Below are 13,984 nucleotides of genomic sequence, written 5' to 3' on the forward strand. Positions count from 1 at the left end.
TCTCCACCCGATTCCCTTTCCATCACATCCCTTACACATCCTATGATAGCCCAATTTCATCCCATCCTACTCCTTTCCCAATCCCATCCCATCCCATCTCATCCCCATCCCATTCCCATCTCACCGCCATTCCCATTCCCACCCCATCCCCATTCCCATTCCCACCCCATCCCCATCCCCATCCCCATCCCCATCCCCATCCCCATCCCCATCCCCATCCCCATCTCCATCCCCATCCCCATCCCATGTTCCCATCCCCATCCCATGTTCCCATTCCCATCCCCATTCCCATTCCCGTTCCCCATTTCCATCCCCGTCCCTCCCCAGGCAGTTCCGCATTCCCGGGGCTCTCCCGCCCATCCCGGGGGTCGCGGGTGCCGCTCCCGCGCCCCAAACCCGACCCCAGACCAGCGCGAGCCGCGGCGCCCCCCGGCGGCGGGCGCGGGAACGGCGCCTCCCCGCGGGGCGGTGCCGGGGCGGTGCCGGGCGGTGCCCCCGCCCCGGGCCGGCCGTGCGGCGGTGCCGAGGGCGGGCGGGCGGTCCCGGGGCGGTGCCGGGCTCAGGCCCCGCCCCGCGGCGGTGGGCGGGCGGCGGTGCCGGGGCCGCGCGGTGCCGGTGCCGGTTGGCTGCGGGCGGTGACGGCGGGAGGCGGTGGCGAACATGGCGGCGGCGACGGCCGAGGAGGCGGCGGCAGCGGCGGGGCGGCGCTGAGGAGGCCCGAGGCGGGCTGAGGAGTGGCGGGGCGGGCGGGCGGGGGCCCATGTGCGGTGGCGGCGGACCCCCCCCGCCCCCCACTACCGACGCCCGTTCGCAGCCAGGCGCCGCCGAGGCGGCTCTGCGGGCGCGGAGCGAGCGCGGCCCCGGCCCGCCGGCGGCGGCGGCGGCGGCAGGATGAAGTTCGCCGAGCACCTCGCGGCGCACATCACCCCCGAGTGGCGGAAGCAGTACATCCAGTATGAGGTACGGCCCCGGGCAGCGCTGCGGGCACCGGCCCCGGCCCCCCGCGCCTCACGGTGCCCGCCGTGCCGCGGGGCGGTGCTGATGGAGAGGCAGCGTGTGCGCGTCCGCCGCGGCGGGGAGGCTGCGGCGCTGAGGGGCACCCCTCGGCTGTCCGGCTCGCTAATCAGTGCGTTAATTCCCGCCCGTAACCTCTTGCCGGCGGACGGAGGTCGGGGCACACGCTCGGCACCGCGCACCCCCAGCCGCGGCGGGGGCTCGGCACCAGCGCCGGTTCCCGGAGGAGCGGTGACTTTGAGAGCTCCCGGCCTCCCAAGGGCGATCCCGCCGCGCTGGGCAGCTCCCGGAGCCCTCCCTGCCCTGCCGGGGCCACCGGCACCGCTCGGGGCTCCCCCAAAACAGGGCTCCAAACCCCCATCAGCTCCCCCGAGTCCCCCAGAACAAGGCAGCAAACCCCCTTCAACTCCGGTTTTATGACAATTTTTAAGTAAGGCTCTGCAGCTCACGGTATCACACTCCAGTCGGGGCGTTTATGAGCACTGTTTGCAGCAAGTTCTGCTGCATTAATCGTGAATTATCTGCAGAACACGGCTTTTTTGGGCTTTATCACGCCAGCCTGCTAAAGGTCATGCTGATTGCTTCGTTTCAGATTTATCACACCGATTCTGGGCTTGGTTGGAACTGGACGGAGCTGGGGGGTGGTAATTTGCAGTAAAACCATTTCCTATTTCAGTGTCAGCAGTAAAAGTGGCAGGTGCCAGCGATGTCTTTTCCACAAGTAATAATTAAATCTAGACAACGGAAAGCTGATTATAGGACAGCCGTGATCAGCAAAACTTCTTGACTGATTGACTCAGTTGAAACCACGGAACATTTGTTATTGTTTGAGGGCCTGTATTTTCTCCCTAGGACTATTATAGCAATTTATTTATACTATCCATATTAATCTGTCTGGATTTGCAAGGAAAACCACATTTATCTTAGCTTGCTTTGTTATAATGTTGAGCTTGAGAAGTTTATATCTACCCTTTTCACTCTTCCTTTGTTTCCCTTTACCTGACTGCAGAGGAACGGATGTTTAAATAAAAACTGCAGTTGGGTTTGGCTTTACAACAATATTGTGATCTCCTTGAATGATGTGGAGAGCTAGATGGCCAAATAATGCCATCAGTCTTTGAGGAGGAGGAAAACCATTGTCTTGATAAAATAAAGGGCCAGCTTAGTTCTGCATCGTGTCTTTAATGGGTTATCCCTGTGAGAGTTGTCTTCTGCTCCTGAGAAAAGAAAACTTGGATATCTTCCTAAGAGCAGCTTTGGAGGTGTGTTGGAGGGGAAGGCAAGGGGAAATAAAAGGGTGAAAGATCTGGCTGCATGCTGAGCAAACAGCTGTGGAGAGAGGGGAAGGAGACCCAGTGAACTACGACACCTTGATTAATGTGTGAAGAGCTCTGCTGCTCCTCGGCCACTGTTTTCATTATGGGAGGTTAATTTTCAGCTGTTTTAACTAGGGCACTATCATGATGTCATTCTCCCTTCCTCCAGCCCAGTTTAAAATGTCTATTTCAGTCAAAACAACTTCCTTCAAGTTGTTACTCTTTCTAATCACAAGTAATCTCCTCCTTGGATAGACAGCTTAATGTGGAGTGAGGGAAAACACAAACCTCACCTTCCCTTTCAGTAATAACTTTCAAACTCTTTGTTTGCCTTGTTGCAGCTGGCTGGATGTGAGTCAGCCTCCTGCTCATGCATATTACAGTGATGGAATAGCCTGGCATTTATTATTCAGTAACTGGTGGTCGTGTGGGTGCAGTGCATAAAAGCCCAGCACTGCCTCCATTTACTTGTTGATTATACCTGAGGCAAAAAGCACCCAGCCCTCCTTTGTCCAGGAAAATTCCCATTGCTGATCAGCAAATGCGAGGTTAAACTTTGCCTGTGTTACTTGTGTGCAGTGCTGCTTATAGAAGGTGTCACAGTAACTTTTAAAACATGATTTGTGTATTTCAATAGTGTTATATTGTTTCTTCACCTGACAGTTTATATCTTTTTAATTAACGCAGGAAACGCCCTCTCAGAGTGAGAGGTCTTCTTGGGTAGGTTTTTAACTCTGAAAAGATTCTTCCTGTTTCCAGGATGTCACCTTCAAGATCACAGAATTCTGGAGTGGTTTGGGTTGGAAGGGACCTTAAAGATCATCTTGTCCCATCCCCTGCCATGGGCAGGCACAGCTTCCACTACTCCAGGTGGCTCCACGCCCCATCCAGCCTGGCCTTGGACACTTCCAGGGATGGGGCAGCCACAGCTTCTCTGGGCACCCTGTGCCAGGGCTTCCCCACCCTCAGGGAAGATTTTTTGCCCAATATCTGATCTACCCCTGCTCTCTTTCAGTTTGAAGCTGTTCCCCATGAAAGGACTGAAAGATGATGCAGAAATTGATTTCTCTAAGCCATTCTGTATCATAAAGATAGCCTCATCTTAATTTTCTCCTCTGCTATTTGTAGTTATTTCCACTGGAGAGCAGGAGATTCTTGGGGTGTGGCAGGACCCAGGTAACCTGTGAGAGCCTTTGAATGGATTTGGAGCAAGCTTTGCCTGTCAGAGCAGGTGTAATCTGTTGGTGATAACCTCAGAAAGAGGAATGGGATTGTTGTGTTTTCAATACCTAAAAATGTAGTTTCACTTTCAGGTGGTCTTGAACAATTGACAGTCCTCAAAACTTCTTACCATCCACATGCTTTCCCTCCAAAAATAATCAGTTTAAGTATTCTAAGTGTGCTTGTAGAAGTATGGAAGTTGCCTGGGCTTACAGCTGGTATTCAGGGTGAGAGCTTTAGGGAGAGAAAAAACCATTAATTTTCTTAAAACAGGCAAAAGTAAGATATATTTTGATAGGTGTGACTTAGATTTATATTTTCTTTCAGCAAAAGCTCTGCAGTGACCATTACTGTACATCTAAGCTTTTTGAGAAGGAGCACTTGGCTTACAGAAAAAAGGGAAAATGGCAGTGAATGCTCTTCTGTTTCATTCAGCTTTTCCCAAAGACATTTACCATGACTGAGCCAACAATAATGTGGAGCTTTAAACCATGATGGACCTGATTTGGCTTTCCATTCCAAATTTCCATCTAAAGATTGCATGCAATGATGTGGCTGTGCCTCACCCTGGCAGCAGCAGTGAAAGGCTTTGCTCACCTTGTTTTAGGGGCTCTGGCAGGGCATTTTCTTCTGTAAAGTGAGTCACATTTTCCTAGCTGTTAAACTACAGCTGTGATGTGCACTGCTTCAGTGTTCATTTTGCCTTAAAAGTTTTGGGCCACTCATTTACCCTTTGGAAAGGAGCGGCTCAAAACTTTTAAGTTGGAGAAATAAGAAAACTGGAAAAATGGAAAACAGGAAAAACATGAAAACAAACACAATCCCAACTTTTTGTGTCAAAATTGTGAAATTCTCGTTTTCACACTGAACAAATTCAGGTAACTTGCATGAATTTCAGCTGATGCTTTTTTTCTTTTTTGGCTGAGAGCGTGCTCTGCTGCATATAATGCTCATTTTTGATGCAGATAAATATTGGGGTTGTGAATCCTCTGTTTATCCACAAACCCTCCTGGATTCCTTTGTTTTCATGTCCCTCTCTGGGTTGCTTTCAGGAGAGCATTGCTCAGGCTTCTAAATGTAAGTGTGGATCTGCACATCCAGCTGATGGAACTGTACAACTCACTTGTACAGTTGCCAGATGGCTGGTTGCAGTTAATCTGGCCTGAATTTGTTTCTCTGCAGGAGCCTGATGGTATTTTTATAGAAAAAGTACATAATACCTTTGACATCTCAACAGCTGGGGAGGGAGGAGGAGCAGAACACTTATTACAGGTGCAAAGTTCATGGGAGAGGTGGGTAAAGGTGTGAGCAGGTGACCTCCTTTCCCTTTTTTTTAAGGTTTTTAAGTCCTTAAACCCCCAGGTTTTAAGTCCTTCTGCTGTTGCAGGAGAGAAACAGGTTGCTAAGTTTTAGGCATCATTTCTCCCAGACACCACCTGCAGCAGGAAGTGGGTGGGGGGAGAGGAGAGCTGAGGTTGCCTGCTTGAATTCAGAGTGTCTCCTGCAGAAACAGGCTTTCAGCTTTTGGGAGGTGGCCAATTCTGCTCGTCAAACCCAGCTTCATGATAGGCAGTTCACACCCAGGCTTGCCACCTCCTGACACAAATCTGTTGTGCTATTTCACTATTTGTCCTTCGGGCTGTTAGCAGAGGAGCTTAGAGGAGCTTAAGTGGTTTCAAAGACTCCTTTAAAACAGTGGGGTTTGTTGGTTTTTTTTTTTTTTTTGAGTTTTTTAAGGTTTTTGTCCTTGATTTTGTTCACTGTTAAGGTCTGATAGTTGCATTTTTGTTCTCTTTTTGCCTTTTATTTTTGTTCTCTCATATGTATTTCCACCAGTTGACTGATGGTGCAAGGTGTAGCACTGGCACAGTCTAAAGCAGGGAAATAACCCATTTTGTTTAGTTTGAGGGCAGAAAGAGTAATTCTTAAGTGTTTTGCATTGACAGTGATGGATAGCTTTTGTAAACAATCAGTTCTAAAATTCTGTAATCTAGAGGACTAAATAGTTTAGGTGTGAAGGAGCACTGAGCCTTTCACTTTGAGGTTATTGGTTTACTTATATAGGTCAGGAAAGCAGTAACAGAATCTGCTGCCCTGCAGCTGCCAGATTGTACTATGTCAATCCTATATCAATGTCTGCATGGGGAGAGGTCTGTGGGACGACTGACACCTTCAGCTTTCAAGATTGTTTAGTGCAGGACTGTCAATCTTGTCCTTTTTAATTTGTTGTTCTTTAAAAATGACTGATAAAACCAGAGATAGGAATTACACTGGGTTTACCTCTGGGTGGGTTAAGAGATGAGTTGTTCCTACAGTGACTTTCAATGTGCTGTCTCTTCTGGTTTGTTTATCCTGTGTCACATGTTGGTTGTGGTTCATGGAAAAAGTTACAGGTAGGTGAGGATGACGACTGGGATGGAAAAGGAGGAAGATTTTTTGACTACTTGGTGTGCAGAGGCAGATCATGTGCTGCTGAGCAGTGAGTCATGGGGGAAAGGACTGAAGTGGCCGGTGCTCCTGAGGAATTTCAGAGAAGCACCAAGAGCAGAGCAGAGCTGTGCTGCTGGCATGAGGATCATCCAGCAGTGGCTCAGTTGGGAAAACAATTATGCAAGTGACCTTTGCTGAGACCTCTGACTCAGGAGCCAGACCTTTGAGAGATGCCAGAGCTGCTGGTGCAGGCAGCCACCTTGGGTATCTTGTGATAAACAGACTTGTCCTTTAGACCTTGTATTTACCCAGTGTGTTACAACAGCACTCAGCTCCCAGCTGCTGAGCTGATGGTTTTTACCTCCAGGGTTTTGGGGGATTTGTCATTTAACCTGGGAGGTTTTCTCCTGGGGCACTGTGACACACACCTCTGTTTCTGCTATCTTTCAGGATTATGGAAGTATGGGATATGTTGAGAATCAGGCAGAATAGACAGGAACTCAGAAGACCTGAATTAGTTCTTTATGTTAGATTTCTGTGGGCTCAAGAATGAGGGAATAAGGTCAGGTTTTTGTGGTGCTGGAGGAGGGTACTCACGTTCAGTATGGGCATTAAGATGTGAGGTGTGTATATGCAAATCACTGTGCAGTAGGAATGAGTCCTTTCCTGTGGCTTTTAGTTCCAAACCTATGGCTTGGGTTATTCATAAAGTCCCAGAATGTTTTGGGTTGGGAGGGACATTTAGGATCATCTTGTTCCCACTCCCTGCCACGGGTAGGGACACTTTCCACTATCCCAGGCTGTTCCAAGCCTGTCCAGCCTGGCCTTGGACACTTCCAGGGATGGGGCAGCCACAGCTTCTTTGAACAACCTGTGCCAGGGCCTCACCAGCCTCCCAGTAAAGATTTTTTTCCCTTATATTTTACTCCAGCCTGCCCTCTGTGAGTTTGAATCCATTCCCTCTTGTTCTGTCATTCCTGGCCATTGTCCCAAGTTCCTCCCCAGTTCTCCTGAACTCCCTTTAGGCACAGAAAGGGGCTCTAAGGGCTCCCTGGAGCCTTCTCTTCTCCAGCTGAGCACCCCCAGCTCTCTCAGCCTGTCTCCATAGCAGAGGGGCTCCCACCCTCTGATCCTCACTGTGACCCTCCCCTGAACTCCCCTCATTCCTTCAGCCATTGATCAGAATTCAGTTTATGTGGATGTGAGTGAGCAAACCTTTAACCTGTGCCTGGGGTAATACCAGCACCCCAACAACTGCCTGGGAAGAGCCTTCCAGAAAGGAGCTGCAAGGCAGCTCATGGTGCCTCCAGCACCTGAAACCTGATTACTTAATTAGTTCTGGCTGGTGTTAATGTTGCCCTTCAGTTCCCACTTCTAGAGCAGGCCATCACCCTTGCTCCCTAATCTCCTTCATCATGTTGCCTTCAGCTTTTAGCATGTATGTGTATTTTTGTGATCCTCTGCAACAGTGATGAGAAATCCCTGAGGCTGCTTCTCCTCCATTTGCCTTGACAAACTCCTCTGTGTCACGCAACACTTCAGGTTTTGTTGTTATTTCATTTTTTTTAATGTAAAGCCTTTAGCATCCTACCAACTGGGAAGTATTTTTCTGAAGGAAGATGTTGAAATGTACAGTTGGAATAAATTTTATAGATTATTAAGATAACAGGCTTGAGATAAAGCAGTCAGTAAACATGAACCTATTTCACTTGTGAACAGAAATATGTGTGATAGCCTTGACATCATGTACCACAGCTTTCTGTGCCAGTCTGCAGGATAAAAGGGCTTTAATTGCTTTTGTTTTCAAACAGGCATATCAAAACAGTGTAATTTTTTTTTTCCTCTTTTCATACTAACTGTGTTCCTTGTTCTCTGCCCCTCCCTCGCAGGCTTTGAAAGAGATGCTATATGCAGCTGTGGACCAGGCCCCTTCTATAGAAGGTAAGCAAATTGTAACCCACAGTTGAATTTTTCTTGGCACTGCGTGCTGGACACGTAGTCCTGCTACTTTTCTGTCCTTAGTCCTCCTAATTTGGTAAACTTAATATCCTGATGGGCAAATGCCTGGCCTTTGACAGCCTGCATGCTCTATTTGATTGTTAGAACTCTTTGTCCTCTTTTGTTGGGACAATAAATGTCTTTGTATAGTTTGAGACAGCAACAGCTGGATTCCTCTTGCTTATAAGGTCATTCAGTGGTGGAAGTACTCTCTTCATTGCCTGAGAATAGAGCTTTGTTTTCCTGTGAGAGCCTGCCACTCTGGGAGATAGCTGTGCTGGAGAGACATTGGTTCCTGGTTTGTTACTGGTGATTTGAGCTGCAAGAGTCTCATCCTTTTGTTCTGTGTCCTCCCTGAATGCTCTGCTGCCTCTCCCATGTGGACATGAGTATATCTTCTTCTTTGCATGTGTTTATTGCCTTCTGACTGCTCTAGATTATTCTAGTAAGGTGTTTGGTTTTTAGCTCACTGAATTTTAAATTGTTTGTTTAATTAAGTGATGATCTCTGCAAAATTTCTTAATAGAGCCTTTTACTTTCTGTATCTTCCTTTTGTTGTCTTTAAAGTACTGAAGCCTCTGTATTGCTTCACTCCTTACTTTCTTGCCCTTCCATGTGGATTTCTGACTGCTTTATAACGTCCTTACCTTTATTATTTATTATTATAACCTCCTTACCTTTATTATTGTCACTTTTATTGCAGAGTTAATTTTACTAATTTTTGAACATGGCTTTCTGGGTTTCTTTTATATCTCTTGTATATTTTTCTTGTATATTTATAGAGCAGGAGAACAAGTGCTGCTCCTGGTGTAGTCAGTTGTCTAACATCACTAATGCTGGTCACTCTAAATCTTAGGCCATGAATTAGTTTCCTTTTGTTGATTAGAACTGGGAAATTAGGTGTGATATAGCCAATATAATGTGATTTTTTTTTTAAATTCAACTCAACTCCACCTGTTTTTTGATTAGAATTTTAAAGCCACAGCTGCAATAATTAATAGTTGAAGAGAGTGTGTGTGGGATGGGGCAGTCTGTCCTTAAACTCTTCAGAGGTACATTCCAAGCTGAAAACTTTGTGGAAGCAATGCTCAGGCAGGTGTAATTTTTAAATTTAACCTGACACTTAGTAGCTCACTCAACTCATTGTGCTGATTTTGTTAAAAGAATCACACTTTTCTCTACATACAGGTCCTAGAACTAGGTTTCTAAAGGTTATGGTCCTAGAATCCAAAATCTATGGGTTATCTTTGGAAAACTCAACATACATTGGCAAAGAGGAAAGTCTTGCCTTATTATTTTAAAGTAGCAAAATTCCATAAAATCTACCCACAAATCTTTCTCCCCAACAGCATAAGACTAAGAGGAACTGAAGTTTTCTGTGTAGGCCAAACTGACAATAATTACTTTTGAAGACAATTTACTAATGTTATTGAAGATCCAGCAATATTTTTATGGGGGACTGGCACAATTATAAGACTTTTTCTTCCTCTCTTCTGTCCATTGGTTTATTATTGACAGTGTGAGCAAATGGTGTCTGTGCTGATGGAACTTTGTAGTCTGATGTTGGAATTTGACTTCCTGGGCTTGGCCAGGGTTATCTGGGATTTCAAGGTGGTCTTGAGTTGTAAAGTGTTATAATGCAGCATTTTGCTTGCTTTATTTTCAGTGCTTGTGCTACAGTGGTGTTCTGTAATGTGCTGTGATGTTTGTTTGGCAAAGCAAGACAAGGTGAAGAATAAAATGACATTATATTTATGCTCTTTTAAAAACTGTTAGAGTTTTAACCTGTGCTTCTGCCTCCTCTGATGCTTTAAAAACCTCAGCAAAAGGAAAGCAATGACATAAGACTGTTTCCATCAGTAGAACAATGTTCTGTTTCATTTTTGGTGGGGTTGGGTCTTTTCCTCTGTACTACAGAGAATATAATCCAAACAGTTTTGAGCCACTCCTATTTAAATCTGTCTGCCTGACCTGCCCTTAAGTGCAGAGCAGTTCTACTAATTCCTTCATTTTTCTGTCCCTGTTGCTTGCATCCTTCTCTTTTTTAAGCCCTTCTGCCTTTGTTCATAGAAACTTTAGGCTGGGTTTAGTACTTGACTGCACACAAACCATGCCCAGAACACTGCTCTAGTCCCTATCACAGGATTTGGAGCAAGTTCCTTGCATTTTGGGAGGGAATGGAGCAGCTATTGTCAGGGGCTGGCTGTTGGCCTGCATGTTTCCAGTTTAATATGGATTTTGCAATGGATACTTGTGTGTTGTTTTGAGCTCAACACAGAGACTACAGGGCTGTGCTACTGAAACCCAGCCTCCCAGTATGAGCCTAATGTAATCTCATTTTAGACTGGTCTAACTAAAATCCATTTGCTAATTGATCTCGTTGATCACAGACACGCTGCAGAGCTCCAGAGCTGGCTTTGATTTACCTTGCATGAATTGTAAGCTAATCTTTGGATAATATACTGGATTGTGAAGACAAGGGAGTTTTGTACAGCAAAGCTGAGGCTGTTCCTGGTTCTTATTCTGCTTGGCAGGATGTGTGATCTGGCATTTGTGAATGAATTTCTTAGATTTCTGCTGCAGGCTGCTTACTATGTCAGTCAGTAAAATTTGTGTATAGACAGAAATGCTTCCTGTTGCTTAGTAGAATGCTGAAAGCACTTTGGAAATTCTTTAAAACAACAAAAAAAGTGCTACCCAACCAAGGCATGTTGTAAATAACGGGCAAGGCAGGTAATAGGTGGGCCATCCATCATGAACAGCTTTCTGTGGGTTTGTGTTTAGGCATTTTCTGTTTGTGGATGGGTAAACAAAGCTAACTTCAGAATGACTCTTAAAGTTTTGCAAGGGATGGTTGCTTGTGCTACTTTAGTGGACAAAGTGCTGCTGGGAAGAGGATCTTGGCTCTAAATTGGGCAGTTTATTCTGTGATTATTTATTATGGTGACCCTTCTCCTTGTGTTACACTGAATCACACCTATGTCTGCCTGCTTTTTTCTATTTTTAGGTAATAAATAGACTGTGATTTTAACAACAAACCTTGTAGAGAGGGATAAGCAATACCTGTTAAGGCTGTGTGGTAGGAGGAGGCTGTTTGTAGCTGTCCCCACACACAATTCCAAGGTGGTGTGGCTCCCTGTATTTCATGGGAGTTATTCCAGACTGCAGCATGTCTTTCCTGGCAGTTCCTGGCTGTACACATAGATTTCTTTAATCTGTTCAAAGATAAGTTTTTTTCATCCATCTGTCTCCTTTGTAATGACAGTTTCTTTATGCCAGTGTTATTCCTCCAGATGCTCCTCATCTTTTTACAAGGCAATCCCCTGATGAAACCTGCACCATCCTTCCACCTGAGCAACATCTGTACTAAATTAGTGTTCAGTCTGTTAATTCAATCCCATGCACATCACTGGCAGAGGTATCAAATGATGCTGCATTCCCAGCTGTACAAGGAGCCTTGCTTGGCTTTCTGGAGTGTTCTTTGGAGCGTGTTTGCTTCGTTAGCTGTTTGTTGCCTTCTGCTCACTGTTACCAGAACAAGGGGAATGAGTGGATGCTGCTCCTAGGATGTCATTCCCAGCTCCTTGTGGCACAGCAGGAAGGCCTGAATGCAAGTGTGCCAAAACAGGCATCCTTTTTTGACCCTAAGATACCTTTAGCAAGAATCTGTGATGATTTAGAGGCTAAACCCGAGCATAGCTCTGCTTTCCTCTGAGGCAGAATGTGCAGTACAGCAAAAGCATGAAATTCTGACCTCACTGGGAGCATGCTGGGGTGGTTTTTTTGTTGATTCCTTGTCCTCCCACTGCTTCCTGTTCCTTTTGTCACCTAAGTAAAGCAGGTTAGTGGACCATTCTTGCTGGGAGTGCTCCTGATTATTCCACTTGGTGAGCAGCTGCGTTGGCATCTCCCCGAGCTCCTCACGCTGCTGCTCTCCTCGGCTGCCGCAGCCACCAAAGTGCAGCTGTAAATTATTCATCCCCATTTTCTGCTCCAATGGACAGGGGCCACTCTAAATATTATTTCCTAGAATATTTGCCTTTCAGATATTTAAATTTATCCTCTCTTTAATACCTGTGTAAACAAATATCGTTGTTGTAATATCAGATGGTACAGGAGCGTCCTGTTGTGTCCTCCCATTATGGGAATTATTTAACCCCAATCCTGAATTCCAGTGGCACCTTTCAAAGAAGGATCACACTGGTTCTGTGAGGATGGAATGATGCATCAGGGTAGGAGTGGGGACTACAGGTGCTCTAGGGTAGAATTCAAACCCAAAAGTAAGAGGTGGTGCTAAAGCAACAGGAATTGGTAGGGGAAAAGCTTTAGTGGTGACAGATATCCTCTGCTGGTGCCTGTAATCTTTGTGGTCTCCTGATGCATTAGGAAAGCAAGAGATGCAAGTTTGGGACATTCTGAGAGTGCCAGCATGTCTCATGTTATCCCACCCTTGTTTCTGCTTTCATTTGTAAAGCACTTGCCCTGTTAACTGACAGCTACAGATCTTTAGCTTGGATTTATTTCTGTTGCTGAATAAACAAAAGAGTATTCTTTAGGGGCATAAATAATCTTGGTGAATAAGTAGGGTGTAGGACATCACATTCTTTTTCTTTCCAGAGGAAGTTATGAGCCTGACAGTTTTTGTTACATGCAGACATGCTTTGTAGGGCTGATCAAAGGCTTATGATTTGTCTGTATATATGCAGATGCCTTCTTTTTATTTCAAAATAAACATTTATTTCCAATTGCACAAGCTTACTTTGCAGCGGCTTGAGGTTTTGTTTACATGGGAAATGCTTAAGGCTTTAAAAGAGTCTTCAACAGAAGTGCTGCACATCAGAAGCAGTCACAAAGAGATTTAATGCTTTGTCTTTATTTCAGCATGTTGTCACACACCCATAAGGACACAGGGGTTGGTGTCCTACACCCCTGATGCAGCTCCTTGATTCTGTCTAGGCTGTAATTCAGCCTCTGTATTTATAATTAGTATGTAAACTAACAAAAAAAAAATTCCATGACAATCCTCTTCTCAGTTGGAGATTTGATGCCAGGTATTGGATTAGCTGTAAAAAATAGGTTATTGGGCTTGTGGCAAATGTTAGCTCCCAGAATGTGCAAACAGTGGACAGGAGGAGAACTTGGCAGCATACCAGCATCTAGAGAAGGAGATGATGCCTGGTTTCTCTTCCCCTAGAGCAATAAAATTTGAAAGGTAAACAGTGCATATGGTTGGAGTAGGGTCCAGAGAGAACAGCTGGATGCTCACTAAAATATTTGGAGCACAGATGCCTGTGTGCAAATGTGGAGTACCGTGTGTTCATGTAAAAGTCATTTTGCTGTCAGGAGCGGTTCAGCGCTCACAGCAAGTCAGCACAGAGACTGCTTTGTACCCAGCCCTGCCACTTTCTGTGCCTTCAGAGCAGCCCACGCTGCTGGTACAGTGACTTCCTCTGAGGTGATGAGCACCAAGAGCCTGCATTGTGCTCAACCAGTCAGGAGTGTAATGTGGATGTGGAATAAAGGCCAGGTGAGGCACAGAGCTGGAGTCACAGAATGGAATCAGAGAGTGCTTTGGGTTGGAAGGGACCCATAAAGGTCATCTTGCCCAGCCCTCCTGACATGGGCAGGGACAGCTTCCACTACCCCAGGTTGCTCCAAGCTGTGTCCAACCTTGAACACTTTCAGGGATGGGGCACAGCCACAGCTTCTCTGGGCACCCAGGGCCTCACCACCCTCACTGTGAAAAAACCCATTTTCCTTGTATGTAATCTAGACTGACTCTTTCAGATTAAAACCATTACCCCCATCCTCACACAACAAGCTCTGCTAGAAAGTCTGTCCCCAGGTTAATTGGGTGATTGGAAGTTGATTGTGGAGACAATGAGCCAATACAAGGTTGGATGTCACTACTGTCCCACAGACCACAGGTCCTCAAGTTGTGGTCTGAGAGTACATTCAGGACCTGCTGGTGTGCCCAGGGTCCTGTCCTGACCTCTTCTAAACCA

The 13,984-nt window shown here is 46.1% G+C and overlaps 1 protein-coding gene across 1 annotated transcript in view; it reads left to right on the forward strand.

The window, feature by feature from the left end:
• The first annotated feature begins 829 nt into the window (after positions 1-829).
• The window catches only part of XPR1 (xenotropic and polytropic retrovirus receptor 1), a 115,327-nt gene continuing 102,172 nt past the window's right edge, over positions 830-13,984 (forward strand). Inside the window, exons 1-2 of the mRNA XM_066555193.1 lie at positions 830-960; positions 7,871-7,922. Of these exons, the coding sequence (XP_066411290.1) occupies positions 892-960; positions 7,871-7,922 (121 nt within the window). The 5' untranslated portion in view covers positions 830-891. The remainder of the gene's footprint in view (positions 961-7,870; positions 7,923-13,984) is intronic.

Source organism: Molothrus aeneus, chromosome 9 (assembly GCF_037042795.1).
Source record: "Molothrus aeneus isolate 106 chromosome 9, BPBGC_Maene_1.0, whole genome shotgun sequence".
In the NCBI taxonomy this organism is placed as follows: domain Eukaryota; kingdom Metazoa; phylum Chordata; class Aves; order Passeriformes; family Icteridae; genus Molothrus; species Molothrus aeneus.